Source organism: Lepidochelys kempii, chromosome 26 (assembly GCF_965140285.1).
Source record: "Lepidochelys kempii isolate rLepKem1 chromosome 26, rLepKem1.hap1, whole genome shotgun sequence".
Taxonomy (NCBI): Eukaryota; Metazoa; Chordata; order Testudines; family Cheloniidae; genus Lepidochelys; species Lepidochelys kempii.
In genome coordinates this window covers 12125085-12145990 of record NC_136405.1, presented here as the reverse complement: position 1 = coordinate 12145990, position 20906 = coordinate 12125085, and the positions used below count along the sequence as shown (strand labels likewise).

Here is a 20906-nt window from a genome sequence, read left to right as displayed (position 1 = left end):
AAGATGGTCAGGGATGCAAGCTCATGCTCAGGGTGACCCTAAATCTCTGACTGCCAGAGGCCAGGAAGGGAAGACGGGGGTGGATCACCCCAATTGTCCTGTTCTGTACAACCCCTCTCCCTCCTAAAGGTCTGGCACTGGCCACTGTCGGAGACAGGATATTGGGCTAGATGGACCATTGTTCTGATCCAGTATGGCCATTTTTATGAGAGAAGGCTCAAGAATTCCTTAAAATCAGGCCCCTTTAAGGCAACAAGTTGGGCACAGTGTTCAAACTCTTGGCCAGCCTACTCAGAACCTATTTAAGGGAGAGCTTTAAATCACCTTTTGATATAGGAGGACACCAGCTGACCTGAATGGTACATGTTTTTCAGCAGATACTGCTACACACAGAGGGCGGAGCCTAGATATTGTTTTCGTCAATATTAACTAGAGCTGTGTCCTCCTCTTTGTTGCAATGATACAGGTTATTAACACAGGAGGAGTTTTTTTAAGGCATCAATGGATGCCTAGCTCCCATTCCTGCCTGGGGAAAAGCTTCCCATTGATGTTCCCATTAGTCCTGGCAGATGTTCACCGAAATATTTGCAGTAAATAGCTCTGCGACGTGACATCTTAACAAACCAATTCCAATTCGTTGTTTGTTTGTTTTTTAAAACACACCAAGCTCTTTCACACATGGCATTGCAATAGGCTTTACAGGGAGAGTTAAGATGCTAGAAAGAAAAGGAAGGTTTAAGGTGAGGTTTAAAAAGGAAAGGACTCTGGATGTTAGAGGGTGGAGGGGGCGGGGGTTGGAAAGTTCTTGGTAGGGAAAGGGTTAAAAATGAACTAAAGCGACAAAGTGGATGGTCAGAAGGGGAAGTAATAAGAAAAAAAATGAGGGATTGCAGGTCTTGAATCTGGGCCCCTGGAGATTACAGCCACCACTCAGCAGCCTGCTGGCACCAGTGGGGAGCACGAGCCGGTGGACCCTAGCTCACCAGAGGCACCACCCATGCAACTCCTGATTGGAGGAGACATCTAGCCCCTCTGATTGGCTCAGACTCATTATTTAAGCCAGAGGAGGCACAGGAAATTGTCCGAGCAACTAGGTGAATCCTTGGCTGGCTGCTACATCAGAGGCCCTGTCTTCCTGCTTTGTTCCAGTTCCTTGCTTCTGCACCCCAGCCCACGATAGTGACTCTGGCTCCAACCCTTGGCTTGATTCCTGACTGACCCCCGGCTCCGACCCCCGCAACTCCAATTCCTAATGCCTGCTCCAACCACTAGGCCTGACCATCACTGCTCTGACAACTAGGTCTGACCACTCGCATCCTGGTCCACGACAGGAACTAAGGAGAGCCAGGGAATAATGTTGTATTGCACCCTCTATCTACATTTGCTCTATTTAGATCATAAGCTCTTTGGGGCAGGGACCTCTCCTTTGATATGCCCAGCATTGCTTGTGGGTGGAATTAATAAAAACATACATAGTAATAATGACATTTAAGAACTATCACAGACGAGGGTATGACAAGTCACAGGACATCCCTCCATGGAGAGCAACCTGGAAGGGACAGAGATGAGGACCAAGAGAGTACAGTTTGCGAAAGACAACTATGGGCAGCTTTCCTCTAGTAGGATTTAGCCCCAGGATTGCTGGGACACAATGAAGATGAGATTAGAGTGGTCAGAGAGGCACAAAGAGAATTTTGATGTGGCTAGGAAGCCCGGGCAGGTAACTAAGGAGGAGGTCGACGATGGTCCATCTTGGAGCAGAACTGCTCTGCCAACGGTGTTCTGGAAGACTATGGAAGAGGGAACTACAATAGGATGGAAAGGGGGTAGGGCATAAGCAAGATTTCAGGTCAGGTAGGGTCAAGATAAGGAGAAATGTCTAGAGGTGGCAACAGACTCACAAGTGAAACAGGAAAAGGAAGTTTGAAAACGAGGATGTCATCTTCTAATCCTTCCCTCTGTTTCTGAACAGTGTAGCAATACAGGCTAGTTAGTAGGTACAGATACCAGGTAGCTGGATATAGGTTACCTCATCAAGGTTATTCTGTTGGCAAGGGAAAGAGAAGGTGAATCCCATAGGAAGTGACACGCCCTTCATCCCCATGTATTCCAGGAAGTCAGAAATGCAGTGGACGATGTGATCGAACAGCTGTAGACAGACAACCAGAGGCAGTTGCTTTAGTAACTGCGGAAAACTTGATTAAGTACCAGGCTACCAGCTAAGTAAGAGTGTGTCTGCTGGTACTAGCAAAGATCAATGGGCTACCACGTCAACTCAGCTGCATAACCAAGTAGTGAAAAATCCATCTCCATTGAGGTCTTCCTCCTGTAGCTAATTATACAGCGGCACCTAGCTATATATAGTCAAAATTTAAAACACAGTCACATTGGGCCTTATCCTGAGCACTGAATTCAATGGGAGCACTGGAGGGCTTGATGGGGATAAGTTACCAGCAACACAAAGTCTAGAGCCATAAAAATCTAACTCCAAACTCAGGTGATGCCTGAATCCGCACACAGCCAATTTGGGGCTGGGTTACCCATCTGCAATGGGATACAAACCCCACCCCATCTCAGCCCCAAAGTTATCACCTGAAGTTTCAGGCTTTTCTCCTTCAGCCCCCTTTTCTTTATTTAAAAGATTTTTCTCTGCATTTCTCACACAGGTTAAAAAACTAAACAAACTGTGTTGGTTCAACGTTAATACAGTGTTCTTCACCCAGAGGAATGCAAAAGCTCTTTACAAACTTAAGAGACACATGCCTTGTAGTGAGAGGCTACAGGAACTCAATCTATTTGGTTGATCCAAGAGATGGTCAAAAAGTGACTTGATTATGGTCTGTAAATACCTACACAGGGAAGAGATTTCAGATAGCAGCCAGTTCTAATTGAGCAGAAAAGGGCAGAACATGATCCAGGGGTTGGAAGCTGAAGCTAAAACAAATTCAGACTTTAAAAAAAAAAAGCTCTTTATTTCTAAACAGTGAGATTAGCTCACCATTGGAGCAACTGACCCAGGGATGTGGTACATCTGAAGTCTTTAAATCAAGACTTTTTCTCTTTTTAAACAGTTACGCTATAGCTCAAACAGAAGTTATGGGCTTGATGCAGAAGTTATTAGGCAAGCTTCTTTGGCCCTTATTCTGCAGGAGGTCAGACCAGATGATCACAACAGTCCCATCTGGCCTTGAAATTGATCAGCCGATGAATCTGGGGGCTGATCTGCATTGCCGAGATCACGCTCCACTGTCGCTGATGCAGTGGGTGTTGAGGAGGCTCAATCTCTCCAAAGAGCTGTTTGGCACCTCACAAGAGGGGGCATCATCAATGCAGCCACCTCTGGGGTGGAAGCCCACAGCCACCTCTGGGGTGGAAGCTGTCCACCAGCACAGAGCAACACTAGAATTAAGGTTGTGTTCGCATCAGTTATCCTGATCTAAAGAGCTTCTCTGCATTATGGGGGCTATGCCACTATGGCCCCACATAGTGTAGCTGCAGATTACAGCAGCAGAAGGGGGTTTTCCGTTGCTGTAGGAACTTCACCTCCCCGACTGACCATAGGTAGGTCAACTGAAGCATCCTTCCATCAGCCTAGCTACTTCTACCCCCTGGGTTAGGTTGACATAACTATGTCCCTCAGGGGTGTGGATTTTTCATCCTAAATTTAAGTGCACACCAGGCCTAACTGAAATTGCAGGGGAAAATTATAAGCAGGAAGAAAATTCTTCTTCAGTACCCTCTTCATTTGCTTAGTGCTGGGATAAATTCTCTGCTGCCTGAATTCTACCAGGGCAGTGGGTTTATAACAGCAAGGAATTTGGGTCATGCTGATTTCCCAACATTTGCAGCTCTATTTTAGAACATCTGTGATTTACTCTCTTGCGAGTGGTATGGAGGGTAATGCGTCAGTGAGTCATTTCAATGCATTGGAGAGGCGGGAGTTAGGGGAGAATCTCCTTTTCTTAGAGCCTTGTTGCTTGTTTTCCAGACTCAGGAGATGGGTTTCAGGGACAAAGCAAGAGCTTGAGGGGTCAGGCTGGCTGCTAGAACAGCTGGATTCCTTGGAAGGCGGCCGTGTGACAGGAGATATGAGCAAGGATGGATTAACAGAGCCCCATGGGCGTGATATAGTCAGTACAGTGCAAGATGGGAATGCTAAATGTGGGGCACTGTTCTACAACCGTGGACCTGGGCCCATGGTTTTGATCTTACTCTGGCTGTGAAATATTAGCAAGGCTTATTTCTTTGGTCTTTTAACAGGAACACACCCAGCTAGGCTGCAAGCTGAACTGACACCCCAAATCTCATCTTCTTGCAGGTGTCTGAATATTTACATGGCATGAATACATCACACCGACACCCTGCTCCCCCTCTCCTCACCAAGCCCTCTTGCCGTGGTCCCTTATTATCATTTATAACACTGACAAGTGAGCACAGAACAGCTGCATCTGTATACATTTTATAATGGGGCAAAAGGCAACAGTGCCCAGAATTTGCTCCAGTGCAACTACTGAGAAATGCTACTAAACAGCCTGAAATACTTTGCAGAATTATACTTAAGTCACCGTGTGACTCTGGGAAGTCACTCAACTTCTGTGCCTCCGTTTCACTACCCATAAAATATGATCTTTGCACACCTTTACGAAGTGTCTGCATTCTATGGATGGAGAACACTATTGCAGCAGTATGAGTTACCTGAAATGGTTTTGACGGTTCTACAGATAGACGTTACTAGTGCATCCATCTTTGGTGTCCAAGCATGTCGGTCTGCTGGACTGTGTAATTTCAGATCCTAAACCACACTATAATAACAACATTTCTGTGTAACTTCTCACCCTTAGATGTCAAAGCACTTCGTAAATGGTATCACCACCCCATTTTAAAGACGGAGGTACAGAAGGGGGAAGGGGCTTGTCCAGGGTAAAGAACAGGCTGGGGCAAGAGCCACGGCTAGAAGCCAGGTGGCCCAGCTCCCACCCCGTACCGTAACCACTAGGACACTTCAGGCGAGACGCCCCCTCTTCTCCTTTCAAGCTGGCCCTGGCTCACCTCCTCTCCTGTCCCCTGCATGACCTCCTGCGGGATGGAGTAGATCTTGTTGTGCATCTCAACGCCGCGCCTAATCCCGCTCCGCACACGCACGAGCAGCACACGGAAATTCGTTCCCCCGAGATCCAAGGCCAGGAAGTCGCCTTTTTCTGAAACCCAAACGAAGGCAGTTACAACACTGTCCACAGGGGCTGCCAGCGAATGATGTACCCAGATCACCCCAAAGACCCAGCCAGCCCCAACCTCTCATCTGCAGGCAGCGGAGCACCCGAGGAATGCAAAGTAAAGCGAGCAGGCGACACGAAGAGCCTGGAAATGGAGAGGTTAATCCCAACCTCATACAGACCAGTGAAAACTGATGTCATGGGAGTTAAACCAGTGAGAGATCAGAATCCACCCTCTGAACTCTTCTGTTCTGGAGAATCGGAAGGAACCATGGAGGACCAATTCTCCGTCCCCATTATGCTTTGTACCAAGACAACGCATAGAAACCTCAACTGAGACGAGGGCCTCACTGTGCTACGTGCTTCAATCTAAATGGACAAAGCGGACAAGTTTCAGAGTAACAGCCATGTGAAGTGAGCTGTAGCTCACGAAAGCTTATGCTCAAATAAATTGGTTAGTCTCTAAGGTGCCACAAGTACTCCTTTTCTTAAAGCGGAGAAGGTGCAGGAGGGGAAGTAGGGACACAGAGCATGGAAGTGACCTGCTTACAGTCACGCTGCAAGGTCAGTGGGAGAGTCAGGAGTAGAACCCAGGTGAACAAAGTCCTAGTCCAGTGCTCTACCCACTGGGCCACGTTTCCTTGGAAACTGTTCCGGAACTTTCTTTGCTTCGAAGTGTGCATGAGAAACCCCAACGGCATGCGCAAATCTGAAGTCCAAAAATATAGGGCTACAGTCCCCAGAGAGCCACCCTGTTCCTCAGTGACTCGTGTTTGTTAATGCCCAGTGCCAGCTTGAGAGTCCACTCTGAGACAGGGCCTGAGTGGATTAGGCAGCACACAAGCGCCAACTCCGTGGATGCTCCGGGGCGGGAGCACCCACGGGGGAAAATTAGCTGGTGCTCTGCACCCACTGGCAGCCAAGCTCCCCACTCCTCGCCTCCTTCTCCCCACCCCGAGCGTGCCACGTCCCCCACTCCTCCCACTTCCTCCCAGCGCTTCCTGCTCCCTCCCGCTGCCGCCTAACAGCTGTTTGGCGGTGCTTAGGAATTTCTGAGAGGGAGGGGGAGGAGGTGGAGAAGAAGCAGGGCAGGGGCGGGAACTTGGGAGAAGGGGTGGAATGGGGTCAGGGCCGGGGGATGCCAAGCACCCACCAGGCAGAGCGGCCAAGCACTCACCAGGCAGAGCCCCAACCAGGCAGATCCAAACCCTGAAATACAAAGGAGCTCAGATTGCAGGTTCTGGCCCCTTGACAGTCTGATGTTCTATCCGGGAGGGGACAGGAGCGTTCACACAAACAGGGTGTTACCTGTTCCATCTGGAGTGGCACACACGTAAGTGGGCAGCATTTTCACAGTGGCGTCCGGGTGCGACTCTTTGTTCAGTCCCCTCTCCATCTCGATCCTCATCCTATTCTTCACCTCCAGCAGCTGTTCATGGCTCAGCTTCAGGGCTTCCAGGGTCTTCTGCCTTGCCTTCTGCTGGGCTGCTAGCCTGTAGGCCACTGCCGTGACCATAGCAGCCCCTTTGCCGCTCCCGTCTTCCGACCGAACGAATCGGATGTCGCAGTCTGGCAGCAGCTTCCGCACAGTCTTCTGAAGGCGCCGAGCAAAACTGCACAGACAGAGGGGGAAGTGAGTGTCACCCACTGAGCGTGGTGCTCCAGGCCCCTCTACTGGTGGCTGGCCCACATATAGACAGCTAAGGGAGACTCGTGCTTTTAGATCCAGAGGTCCCAGGTTCAATCCCTGTTGCCTATACCCCACTGAGCCTTACGCAAAGCTAGACCTCATTTAGGTCTGTAGCGCAAGATCTTATCCACTGATGGACAAGCTTCTGAAGGCCTTTTCCTGCAGCTCTTTAACTTCTTCCATGCCCTCCTGTAAAGCCCTTTCACTCAATGCATTTTTACAAACATTAACACTGGTGGCACCTCAGACTGGCAGGAAAGCTGGGAAAACAGAGTCCCAGCACAGCTGGGATTAGAACATGGGTCTCCACGCTTGTAGGCCTGCGCCCTATTCACTGGACTACCCTGCCTCTCAGATTGCAACCTACGGGGGTCCAATTCCCAGGCCTCATGCTCTAAGTTCCAACACAAATTTAGAGGCTTGTTACAAACCATGCAATCTATTAAAAGTGACCTTGCTTGTGCCTTAACTGATACACTACTGATTTGGGCAATTGTAGCAGGGTGGTCACCCGCTCCCAGCCCAAAGGGGTTAAAAGCCAGCCCTGGGAGAGGGCCGGGGCTGGGAGCCTTAGGGTGGGCTGATAGGGAGCCAAACAAACAGACTCAGCTGACCCTATAAAGGGGCTGCTGAGCTGAAGCCAAAAAGACTCTCTAGCTTCTGAGAGGGAGGGACCTGGCTGCAGGGACCTAAGCAGAGTACCTAGATTAGAGCAGGGCTGGGGAAGGGCCTGAGGAGCTGGGGGAGCTCCAGCCAGGAAAGCCCCAGACTGCGGCCTAGTATTAGGCCCAACAGGTACTGGGGTTGCAGGGGACAGCCCAAGGTTAGACAGGCAAAGTTGGGTTTGGACTTGCTGCCTCTGTGATGAGTGGCTCATACTGCAGTCTGCCCCAGGGCGCGGGGGCTAGCTAGTGACTGGCAGTAGCCTACGACTGAGGCGAGGTAGGGATAGGGGGTGGGGGTTCCCCAGGGCGGGGAGACCCTGCAAGTGAGGGGTTACTGCCAGGGGGCAGCGCCCCGGTGTACAAGGGGCACTGGGAGAGACACGGGGGCCCGGCGTAAGCGGGACACCGGCCTGCAGAGGGCCCTCCAAGGCTGGAAGTGGAGCTAATTCCCAGGACACCAGCAGGAGGCGCCGCAGGGGTGAGTCCCAGCCGCTTACAGCCATGAACAGCATACAGGACTCTCACGGACATTACTGGGAGTCACAGCCCTTTAAGTGCTCTGGGACTGGGTTGCTTTCAACCCCATCGAGCTGCAGAATGACCCCCAGGGCCATTTCCTCGCAAACGCATTGCTAGCCTCACTTAGGTCCCCAGGCTTACTGGGGGTGCTTCTTGTACACCGAGCCATCCACGCCGACGGTGGAGCGGAGCCTGTCGACTCCCTTGTTCTCCTTGATGCGGCGCAGCACTGCGGCCAGGGTAGCAGCACAGAGGTTCGCCGAGCGTGTGGAGACGATCTGGCAGATATGCTTGGTGGCTATGCAATCTTCTGCAGATGGGTCCAGGCCGAGCCTGGTCAAGATCTCGTGGGCTTTTTGTAGCCCTTCCTTCTCTCTGAAGAGCAAAAAAAGGAGTTCAGTGGAGTAGCCTGAGATACTGTTGAGTTAACTCAACGTGTTACAGGCCCAAGATTTCTGCCAGTCCCACCTCTTATCCTGGAGGTTAATGACATAGAAATATAGGACTGGAAGGGACCTCGATAGGTCGTCTAGTCCAATCCCCAGCAACGAGGCAGGACTAAGTATTATCTAGACTATCCCTGACAGGGATAGTCCAACCTCTTCTTAAAAACCTCCAGTGTTGGGGGTTCCACAACCTCCCTTGGTAAATTTGTTCCAGTGCTTTTACTCTTAAGAGGGTGATAAGTAACAGCCAACATGGATTTGTCAGAACAAACCATGCCGAACCAACCTCATTTCCTTCCTTGACAGTATTACCGGCCTAATGGATAGATGGAAGCAGAAGGCGTGATGCATCTTGATTTGAGCAAGGCTTTTGAAACAGTCCCACTTGACATTCTCATAAACTGGGGAAATGAGATCTAGATGAAATTACTTGAAGGTGAGTTCACAACCGGATGAAAAAACATACTCAAAGAGCAGTTATCAATGGTGGGCTGTCAGACTGGGAAGTTTCAGAGTAGCAGCCGTGTTCGTCCGTATCCACAAAAAGAACAGGAGTACTTGTGGCACCTTAGACTAACAAATTTGTTAGTCTCTAAGGTGCCACAAGTACTCCTGTTCTTTTTGCAGACTGGGAAGATGTAACTAGTGGGCTCCCACAGGGGCTTGGGGCTTTTCAATATTTTCATTAATGACTTGAATAATGGAGTGGCGAGTATGCTTATAACGTTTTTAGATACTTGGTGTCATCACTCTGGGGGACAGGATTAGAATTCCATATGACTTTAACAAATTGGAGAATTGATCTGAAATCCATGAGATGAAATTCAATAAAGACATGCGCAAAGTACTACACTGAGAAAGGAAAAAATCAAATGAAGTAATAAAAAAAAAACAACCCCGAAGAAGTGTAGTACTGAAGAAAAGGATCTGGCAATTATAGTGGATCACAAACGGAATACGAGTCAACAACATGATGCAGTTGTGAAAAAGGCTAATATCACTCTGGGGTGTATTAACAGGAAAATCAGCTATAAGAGACTGGAGGTAATTGTCCCGCTCTACTCGGCTGGATGCTTGTGGATAAATGGAGAGAGTCCAGAGGACATCAACAAAAATGATTAGGGCGCTACCAAATTAATGGCCATGAAAGATGCGTCATGGACCGTGAAATCTGGTCTCCCCCGGTGAAATCTGGTCTTTTGCGTGCTTTTATGCTATACTCTACGGATTTCACAAGGGAGACCAGCATTTCTCAAATTGGGGGTCCTGACCAAAAAGGGATTGCCAAGGGGCTGCAAGGACATTTTAGGGGGGTTGCGGTATTTTCACCCTTACTTCTGCCCTGCCTTCAGAGCTGGGTGACCGGAGAGCGGCGACTGTTGGCCAGGTGCTCAGTTCTGAAGTCAGCGCCCCGCCAGCAGCAGCAGTGCAGAAGTAAGGGTGGCAAAACCATACCGTGCCACCCTCACTTCTGTGTTGCTGCTGGCAGCGGCCCTGCCTTCAGAGCTGGTCTCCCAGCCAGCAGCTGCTGCTCTCCAGCTGCTACCCTGCTCTTCAGGGGAGCAGTACTGCAAACCCCACCTCCCCCACCGTACAAAATAACCTTGTGACACCCCCACAATTCCTTTTTGGGTCAGGATCTCTACAATTACAACACCCTGAAATTTCAGATTTAAATAGCTGAAATCATGAAAATTTATGATTTTTAAAATCCCATGACGGTTAAATTTGCTTCAAAGTGTGCATTAGAAACCCAACTGCATGCGCAAATCTGCATGGATTTGGACCATGAATTTAGTAGGGCCCTAACAATGATCAAAGGTTTTCAAACCAGACCCAGGAGGAAAGGTTAAAAACCTGAGGACGTTTAGTCTTGAGAAAGGAAGACTTGAGAGGGGGTGGGTGGGGGCACGATAACAGACTTGAAATATATTAAGGGTTGTTATAAAGATGACAGTGATCTCCACTGAAAATAGGAAAAGAAATAAATGGTTTAATCTACAGCAATGGGAGATTTAGGTTAGACAGTATGAAAAACTTGATAACTCTTAGGGAAGTTAAGCTCTGGAATAGGTTTCCAAGGGAGGCTGTGGAATCCCCCTCACTGGAAGTTTTTAAGAACAACTTGGACAAAACCCTGTCCAGGATGGTCTAGGTTTACTTGGCCGTGCCTCAGCGCAGAGGACTGGACTCGATGAGCTCTCAAGATCCCTTCCAGCCCCACATTTCTACAGTTCTATCTCTTAAGTGATCACATCACACAGAGCAGGAGCGGGGGGCTAACCTGCTCAGTTTCTACTTGGTGTCTACACAACAGATCACTCACCGTTGCCTTGACAGACCTTTTCCTTCCCAAGAGCACAGGTCTTGAAGAGGGGGTGGTCTCCCCTCCACTGTTGGGGGTTCACTGAGGATGGAACCATTTGCTTATGCTCTTTCTTACTTACTTTTCAATAGCAGACACAAATCCAGTCTCGAAGTGTCCTGTGGTGAGCAAGCTTGGGGTGAGCCTTCCACCGAATAGCAGCTCCTCCTTGGCCATCTTCACCAAGATGAGCCTGACCAGCTCTCCCATGTACATGCCGCTGATCATCTTTTCAAACCTGCAGAGAAGTTAAGCACAAGGTTCAGTCCACTGTGCAAGCCATTGTACACTGTCACTTTAAGAGGAAGGATGTGGAGACATTGGACAAAGTACAGAGAGGGGCAACAAAAATTATTTAAGGTCTAGAAAACAGGACCTCTGAGGGAAGATTGAAAAAATTGGGTTGTTTAGTCTAGAAAAGAGAAGACTGAGAGGGGACATGATAACAGTTTTCAAGTATGTAAAAGGTTGTTACAAAGAGGAGGAAGAAAAATTGTTTTTCTTAACCTCTGAGGATAGGACAAGAAGCAATGACTTAAATTGCAGTAAGGGAGGTTTAGGTTGGACATTAGGAAAAACCTCCTAGCTGTCAGGGTGGTTCAGCACTGGAATAAATTGCCCAGGGAGGTTGTGGAATCATTGAGGATTTTTAAGAGCAGGTTGGACAAACACCTTTCAGGGATGGTCTAGATAATACTTAGTCCTGCCACGAGTGCAGGGGACTGGATGAGACGACCTCTCGAGGTCCCTTCCAGTTCCATGGTTCTATGATCTCAGATAGCAGCCCAATACAGATACACCCAGATTTTGCTTAAAATCACCGGGGGACATTTCAAAACCTTCAATAAAAAGACTGGGGAGCTCTAGTCTGGAGAAACATCTGTGCTTTGTAGGAGCTTTGCTTTAGCCCCAGGGAGCGTGAGAGTTCTGCAGGAGTGGAGCCACAGTGCCTGAGGCAGGATCTACACACAGAAAGGGCTTTGCTGGCGTAGCTGTAGCTGCATACTATACCAGCCCAGCGCTCCTAGTGTGGACGCAGCTTATATTAGTATAATCACTGGTATAGCATATTCCAGCCTCCCCACCCAAGGACAAAATAAGTACAGCTTTTCCCAGCCCAGCTCCGTCAGCCTGGGATCACACCTCTTCAGCACCCCTGACCAACACAGCTCTGCTGGCAGACGCTTGTAGAGTAAACAGGGCCTGAGGATACAGTCTTTAGAAGCGCTACGCAGCATTGAAAGTCAGTGGGACTTAGGCTCTGAAATCGCTTACAGGCCAGGTCTACGGTACGGCTGCTACCATGACACTGCTACGGCAGTATAGCACCATAGCGTAGACACTTCCTACAGCAATGGAGAGGTTTTCCCGTCAGCGTAGGTAATCGCCATGGGGCAGTAGCTAGTCAATGCAGCACTCTTCCATTGACTTAGTCACAAATTCACTGGGAGTTAGGCTGGCGCTCAGGGGTGTGAATTTTTCATCTCTCTGAGTGATATTGCCAGGTCAGTCTAAGTTTTAAATGTGTCTAAGGCTTGGTCTATTTTTCAAACCATCACCCTGCAACCCTGTGGACACGGCCATTCGTCACGTATTCCAGAGTTTTGGTTAAACCACAGTAACATCAAGGCTCCAATGTAACAATGAGCACATACTTGACGGAGGATTCTGGCCTTCAAATTAAAACAGCTAGAAACACTGCGAGAGATTTTCCAAGATGCACATGGGAGTTGAGTGCCTATCTGCCCTTTGGAAATATACCCCACTTCTCCCATCTTATCCTGCAGTGGGTGAGTCTGTATGGTCTGCAGAATCCTGGGGAAATTGCTAAGGTACATGCTAGAACTTCTCCTGTGGGCACGGTTTGAGCTGCCTTGATAATAGCTGGACTGAACTGTGCGCACAGAAAGAAATGCAACTGTAAATGCTTAACATATACAGTACATAGATTAAAAAAAAAATAAAAAAAAAATCAAGCCTTCAGGTGACTTCCTCTCCCATCCATTGCAATTAAAGGTAAACCTGAACCAGAACCAAACTATTTCTGCATCTTGGAGGAAGCTCAGATCCAAGTTTTATGGACTGGGTCCACCTCTAATTTAAAAATCAATCTCTCAGTCACTGAGTTTGATATCTGAGTTTGATATCTGTTGGTTGCACTGATGTATGAACACTGGGTGACACTGTTTGCCTTCAGGTGAAGATCATTACATTGAATGGGAAATCCAGAAGTAGCTGTTATTCCATTCATTAGAAGATGAAGCAAAGCTGATGACGGGGTTGCTCTTGGTGGTTCGTACAGAAATACCAACCCAAATTTGTGCTACAGTCCTAGTTTGCATTGGTCTACCTTGCATCCGGTAGGGTCCTGTAACCCAGTTAACGTATATGACCTCCTCCTCACACCAAAACAATCACAATAGAAGGACAAACAATACAAAATAAACCACCCCCCACATCTGAGCCAAAGCCAGGAATCTGCTTACAGTTGTTTCCCTGGATTGAGCGAACCCATGTCGATCTCACGGTCGAACTCTGTCCTGATGTCATTCAGCACGCCGTCATCTCCGAAGGCTCCCCACTCCATGTTTATGCACATCCGCCCTTCGTCACCTTCCACCAAGTCAATGTGACGCATCTCCTCCATGTAGCAGGCATTTGTACCGGTTCCTGTGCCAAACAGATCACAAGTCAGTCACCTGGGAGAGGGAGGGATGGGGTCTTCGTCACTGCTTCCCACACAGAGCTCCTACCCATCCTATAAGCATGGCCTAAATTGTTTGTTCTTAGATGCACACATTTACACTTGGCCATACTGAAATGCATCTTCTTTGCCTGAGACCAGCTTATCATGCGATCCAGCTGGCTCTGTATCAGAGCCCTCTCCTCGTCCTTATTTACCACTCCCCTTCTTTGGGTTGTCTGTAAACTTTGTCAGTGATATTATGTTTTCTTCCAGGTCATTCATAAAAATGTTCCATAGCGTAGGACCAAGAACTGATCCCTGTGAGACCCCGAGTAGAAACACTCAGTGATGATTCCCCATTGACAGTTCTATTTGGAGATCTGTCAGTTAAGCCAATATTTCATGCATGCTACGTTCATTTTGTATCGTTCTAGCTTCTTAATCAAAACGTTGCATGGTACTAAGACGAACAACTTACGGAAGTCTTTGAATATTCCATCATCGCTATTACTTTCCTCAGTCAAACTTGTAATCTCAAAGAGACCTCGAATGGTTGGACGGGATCTATTTCCCATCAACGTTACACTGCGTCTTACCAACAATGAGCCCAACTTCGCAGTTGTGATCATCATAGCCGCAGGTCATCATTGTCCCTACGGTGTCATTCACCACGGCGACCACGTCAATGTCGAAGTCCTGAAACAGGCAAAGGGGAGAGACATCAAGTCAAGTTTGACCAAAACTTCCCGTTCCCTCATTACTAAGATTGATTGTGGGGGTTGGGGAAATCGTTACTTTAGAGGATAGAAAGAGTGAGGCTCCAAGGCCAAGATTTGGGATCCGTGCCTACAAATATTCAGCCTCATTTGGGCCAGGATTATCAGCTGGGACTAATTATTTTGGCTCGCTCGATTTCTCAGTGCTCAGCTGGAGACACCATGAAGGGGAAGATGTTCACAGAGCAGGTGGCTCAGCACTTCTTATCAGCTCCCTTCTTAAGGCATCTCAAGGTCAGCACTCAAAATCACTAGCTCCTTTTGAAAACCATGGCTCAAGTGGGGCTAAACGTTCATCAGCACAGATTCAGTGACGGAAGAACATTAATAGGCTGCCTATCTTTAGTAAAAATTGTTCCTTTTATAGTGCTATTCAATGTCAAAGCACTGCACAAACATTCATTTAGGATCTCAACACCTCCTTGAGAAGGGTAGCTAAGTAGCCATGTTACAGATGGATTTATCTAGACTTCTATCAACCACCTGTCCCTGACTCTTCGTGTTTTTAGAAGACTAAAAGTTATGATACAGGAATGAAAACTTGCAACAAATGCAATAAACCGTATAGACAATGTCATCATGCTCATGGAAGTAACTTCACATCCAGCCAGTCCACAGCCCTCTCCTGCCCCAAAATTTAGGAGGAATCCGTGTTGATTGGTGCTGCGTTCATAAATCTAAGCTCTGGCAGATCCAAACTAAGAAATCGAGGCTCTTGCAATGGGAGCAATTCTGGAGGAATCGACTCCTCCTGAAAGACTCCTGGCCAACATCCCTACTTCCTGTTTTAGTCACAGGGCTATCAGCTCAAGCAGTCAGCTGAGGAGTCGGTAATGTACAAGGAAGAGAGGCATAGCCAGATCTCAAGCCGTTTAAGGCTTTACAGGGAAAGATGGGGAACTGGAGGCAGAGGTTACTACATTTGTTTTTCTCCCTATCTCCAGTCCTTCCAAATGCCAGAATAACTGTGATATCAGAAGGTACACCAACAATATGCAATTCAGAGCAGGGGTGAATTCAGCGCTGAAGTAGTTCTTTGAGTACACCCACTTTCACAGCTGATAATGCAGTCTGCAGGAGAACAACATAAGAAAAGAGCAGAACACGAGCATGAGGAAGCACGAGGTTTGCTGTAATCCTCAACCAACAGAATCTAATCTGATTTTAAAAAAAAAGAGGAAGTTTGTTCAGGTTTTTTTTTTAAAAAGAGCACAGCTGTCTTGCACTGGTTTCCAGATGAAGCGTGCATCAATCCGACCGACAACCCTTGAATGTGTCGGGTCTGAAGCCAAGTATAGCCACTGCTGGCATTTAGATAGTGCTTTTCCCAACCTGGAGGAACCCAGTCTATGCGAACACCTTGAAATACAATACCTTCCCTCCTGCGTGGAGGGCTGTAAGCTAGATCGAGACCAGGATCTATACATATTCTCTTTCTTCTGTTCCAAAGCCGAATAGAGTGCCCGGGGCGGAGCAGCTGATTCCCAACAACCTGGGAGTTCAGCACACGGGTAATGCTTACCCCTCGTTTCTTGATGGCTTTACGTATCATGGCAACCACGTCTTTCCCCTCCACGCCGCTGGATTTGAACCCTTTAGTCCATGTAACAAGGATACTCTACGAAAAGAAATCAGAACACCATATTATCAAACATGGAGTCTTCAGCTGTCTTTCACTAAGGCCCTATCGCTACCCTGGGGATTTTTGCAAAAAACCAAACAAACAAAAAAACCCAACCAAACATAAAAACCCTTCTCCACTGTAGATCAGCTGCACTGGTATAAAAGACAAGGGTTTCCACTGATGCAACTTATTGCAGTAGGTTCCTGGGATGGGTTGCAGCACTGTCGTGTGTGTAGGTTATGACTGTGTAACTACATCAATATGAAAAGGAGGACTTGTGGCACCTTAGAGACTCACAAAAGCTTATGCTCAAATAAATTTGTTAGTCTCTAAGGTGCCACAAGTCCCCCTTTTCTTTTTGCGGATACAGACTAACACGGCTGCTACTCTGAAACCTACATCAATATGGTTACACTGGCAAGGAGTCTACACTATAAACTTACATCGGTATAACTACATTGCTCAGGGATATGAAAAATCTACATCCCAGAGCGATGCAAGGTATACAGACCTGGTGTAGACAGCGTTATGTCAACGGGAGATGGATTAATGACACTGACGTGACAAGCAATCCTGTAGGCATAGCAGCATCTTCGCTGCAGCGTTTTACGTGTTAACCTGCCTTGAGTCTCAGCAAGGCCCAGATTTCTGGAAATGCCATCAAAATATGGATGGGATGGGGAATTAGTCATTTACTTCCACCCGCATTAGAAATGCGAAACACAGGGTGAGGCTGACCAGATTCTACAGAGTCAAGTTTACCAGGATGCTTCCCAAAGAGCTCAGGGTGTCATACGACTTCTGATTAAAAACAGTCTTTGGTGCTTGAGGTTTTCCAAACAAATCTAATAATCTGCCCTGAGCAGCAGAAGGCACTTTGCACCTGGGACTTTTACTATGATTAGTAGGTTTAAGAGATACTGATAATAGCAGGAATATTTTGGCCGTACAGCCGTGGAATTTGATTAGCTCCCACTCTGAAAGGGTTTCAGAGACATCTTCCGTTCTCTCTTATACAGAGCTTTTCTTCCCTAGGTCCCAAGGAGCTTTAGAATCATAGGGTTAGAAGGGACCACAAGGGTCATCTAGTCTAACTCACCATCTGTGAAATGGAGACTTTGTGAGTATCTTGGCAGGGAAACTGAGGAAAAAAAGACAGAGAAGTACCTTGCCCCAGGCCACCCAATGAGTCAGTTTCCGAACCAGGAATAGAACCAAGATTTCTTGATGCCTCACCCCACAGCTTTCCACTAGATCACCCTACTTTCCCCAAGAGAGCAGTATAAAGGGAAGAAAAGTGAATAGAAACTTATGCAGCATGTGGGTGCCTTTACGATGGAGTATTCGCTGCACATGGAGGATGTGCCAAAGGGACAGAAAAATACCCAGATGGCTACATTTCTGAGAGGTGAGTAGAATTTTTAGCATTCCAGTTATAATGGCAGGGAACGGGTAGAAAACGAGACCCACACAAGGATGCTAGGTACCAGAGGAGAGGGTACATGACAAGTGAAATGACCCGCATGCATCCAGAGGGCGCTAAACGAACAAATTTCACCTTGGGAACCCAATGCCACAGACAGTCCATCAGGTCACCAGAGTCCCTCCATGTAACAAGTCAATGGCTAAGTACAGCTGACAGCACATCAATCCCTGCAGGAGTGCCAGCCCCCGCTCGGTCGCTGGTAGAAGCATTGCCAATGACTTCAGTGGGAAGAGGAGCATGGTACACCATGAATGATGTGGAGCTTGACATGTCTGTTTGCATGTAGCGAGGGGACACATGTCCTGGGGCATTTGGAGCTGCTTTACCTTACGCTGCACACCTTCCCCCTACCCAGTGCCTGCATTCAGTTCCTTTTCCACCTGCCCTGCTCCCATCTCAGTCCTCAGTGTTACCTTTGTCTCTCCTTTCTGTACCTGGGGCTCCAGATCTGCCTCCACCCTGCCCCCTCTGCCACTAACAGCCTCTCTCGACTTATGTGATAAACAGCTGCCCCCATCGGCCATCCAATCCTTCCTCTAAAATCCTCTTCTCAGCCAGCATCCCAGCACACAGCTGGTGTTATTCACAAAAACAATCCCAAAATATAATCAGCTCGGAGCCTTATAAATAACACTCCCTTTGCAAGCTAGGCTGCCCTCAAGAGCAATTTTACCCTCCCCCTTTGTTTCTTGTCCTTTCCCCACCTTCTCCTAATGGTTTCTTGTCATATCTCATTATCTTATTTCCCCAATTTGGAGCGTAAATGCCTCAAGGCAGCAAATCTTCTTGGTTACTTGTCAGTAAAATGCCTTGCACGTTAATGGTGCCGTAGAAACAAATCAGTAATAACCACCAAAGAGTTGAAGTTCCATGCGTCAGCATGCAAAAGAGGCACTTCCTTACCTCAAGTTAGCTAACATGTGGTAACTAGCAAGAGATACAACCCACATGAAGACAGGGCAGTTTGTTCAGATTTTACTTCATGTTAAGTACCGTATGGTACCTAACGCACCTTTCTTCCTCGTGAAGATGCGTCCATAGTGTATGAAGACACGCTTAAGGTCTTTGCCGGTTTAAGGGAACAGATGTAAACTAAACCGAAGCAAGCCAAAGTCCACACTGCTTGGCACCAGTTTAACTAAATTGGTTTAAAAAAATCAATTTAAGTCAAATTGACGCAACTTCCATGTGCAGACCAGGCTAAAATCATATGGTGTGATTAAAACCTAGCTACTCTTCTCTTTTGCCTCGCCTGGTGGCTGGTAGAAGCCCAAGCCTCAGCCTGCAGGTCAATCTATTATGGCTTACAAGCCAGAGAAGGTAAAAGCTTCACTTACCTCATCCAGTTTGGTTTGGTGGCAAGGAAAAGAGAAGGTGAATCCCAGGGGCAGCTTCTTGTCCTTCATGTTCAGCTTTTCCATGAAGTTAGCCAGGCATTCGGCAATATGATCAAAGAGCTGTAGAACAGAGATCACCACCCGTTAGGCTGCTCAGACCCTGAGTCGCTCTAATCTGTCTATTCAGCGTAAAGACCCAATCCAGCACCCATTGGAATGGATCAACACAAAGTCAAGTCAGGATCATTTCACAACTGAATGCGCTGGATCCTACATTACACTGGGTGCCATTGACTGTGTTTCGCTTGCCAATGTCTCTCTCCTTTATTCAAGCAATTCAGCTATTAGAGAGTAACCCTCCCCACAAAAGGAAACTTTTGGCCACCTCATGTAAGCCTACCCATAATACTGGAGGAAACTTTCACAGGCATGTTAAGCATTCCCTGTACTGCACCTGTATTCCTGATTGTAACTGGTTTGGTATTCTGGGACTTTGCAGACCACATTGTAATAAAAATCCAAACAGTTATTATTAAGACTCACTTATAAGTTGCCCATTACCATGGTGTCTAGGTGTAGTTTGCTTAGTTTAAAATAAATCCTTAAGCATGTCTTCTCTGTATCAGCCTGGAAGATTTTCAGAGACAGACAACTTTTGGGAAAGGAATTTGATCTCGTGGTTAAAGCAGGAGATTTGGGATTCAGGACTCCTGGGTTCTCTCCTTAGTTCTGCTGGTGACTCTTTGCAAGTTTTGACAAGTCACTTCACCTCTCTGCACTTCAGTTTGCCCCCTGTTATAGCGCAGGTAGACGGAACTACCTAATTTTTTGTCATGTGCTTTGAGGTCTTGGAATCTAGGGTATTAGAGAGAGCAAAATACTAGGATTCCCCATGACAGTTCAGGATGGTCCAGTACTTTGATAAAGAAAAAAACCTCTCTTCCTTGGTTCTTTAGACCTTGACTGCACTGAAGATTTGCAATGAATTTTCACAGGGATATGTTACCATAATAAATGCAACTGAGATTTAGTTATGTCTTCACCAAAGATTTGCAGGGTAGCTCTTTTAAGCAGTAGCCGCCCACCAGTGCAAACCCCTAGCGTAGACAAGGTAAACGGCAATAAGCAGCAGCTTTGTACTGGTGCATCGAACTCAGGTGTCAAGCAGGGGTCAATGCCAGGGCGCAAATTTGTCTATCTGCACATGGGGTCCAGTGGGTGGCTGGAATGGAGATAAATTCCCAACACAGACAAGGCTCTGCCTGCTGCATCACCCAAGCTGACTGTGGATCGATCCTCAATATCCGTTAGTTTCCTTCTTCTAAGTTTTCAGCAGAGAACAGAGCACTGAACTCGAGTTCCCTCAGCTGTTTATTCCAGGCATTTCCCCCCCCTTTGCCAGACTGTAAACCCCGGGTAGTGACGAATCTCATTTAAAGCATTAACATCTCTCTGCAAGGCACTTTAAAGCGCCTTCTACGCACAAGGCTTTAATGAGAAAAGCGAAGACAGCTGGACAGACAGATTACACCAGTTTGTCTTCAAGTGGTATAAAGCAAAGAGGGTGGGGCGGGGGGGATGACTGGATTACAGTTTTAAAACTATATTCCCTAGGACTCACACACAACATCCCCCTTAACAGTCATTTACTATTATCTTATTCTGTTTGCATTTATTTTGTGTCAAACTCTATTTTCTCCCATACAATGCACACTGTTATTTTATTCCATTTGTATTTATTCTGAGCCAAAATCAACAGCCCAACAAAAGGGTTAGGAGACAGTCGGACAACGTGTTTCATCATCTGCCTGCCTCTGTACTTTACACTTACACAGCTCTTTAATGAAGTACTTTGAGATGGAGAGAGAATGGTGGGCATCATTAGACTCACAAGTCAAAGGGAGAAACAGAAGCACAGAGCAGGGAAGGGACTAGCAGGTTGGTGGGAGAGGTGACAATGGAACCCAGGTGTGCTGACTCCTAACAACTTTAATTCCCACCACGTCAGCATCTTGCAATGACACTAAAATTTCCTTGCTCCACTCCAGCCCTCCTCTATCCAGAGAGCACAAGCCTCATACAAAGCTGCAGAGGATGCT

At 47.4% G+C, this 20906-nt stretch overlaps 1 protein-coding gene across 2 annotated transcripts in view; it reads right to left on the bottom strand.

Moving 5' to 3' along the window:
- The window catches only part of LOC140903548 (hexokinase-2), a 62401-nt gene that overhangs the window by 15519 nt on the left and 25976 nt on the right, over positions 1-20906 (bottom strand). Inside the window, exons 4-12 of one of the 2 annotated variants that reach the window (XM_073324981.2) lie at positions 18808-18927; positions 15883-15978; positions 14181-14280; positions 13385-13568; positions 10981-11136; positions 8229-8462; positions 6522-6826; positions 5050-5198; positions 2030-2149 (exon numbers count right to left, since the gene is read on the bottom strand). In XM_073324981.2, the coding sequence (XP_073181082.1) occupies positions 2030-2149; positions 5050-5198; positions 6522-6826; positions 8229-8462; positions 10981-11136; positions 13385-13568; positions 14181-14280; positions 15883-15978; positions 18808-18927 (1464 nt within the window). The remainder of the gene's footprint in view (positions 1-2029; positions 2150-5049; positions 5199-6521; positions 6827-8228; positions 8463-10980; positions 11137-13384; positions 13569-14180; positions 14281-15882; positions 15979-18807; positions 18928-20906) is intronic. The other variant, XM_073324984.2, reaches the window with a different exon arrangement.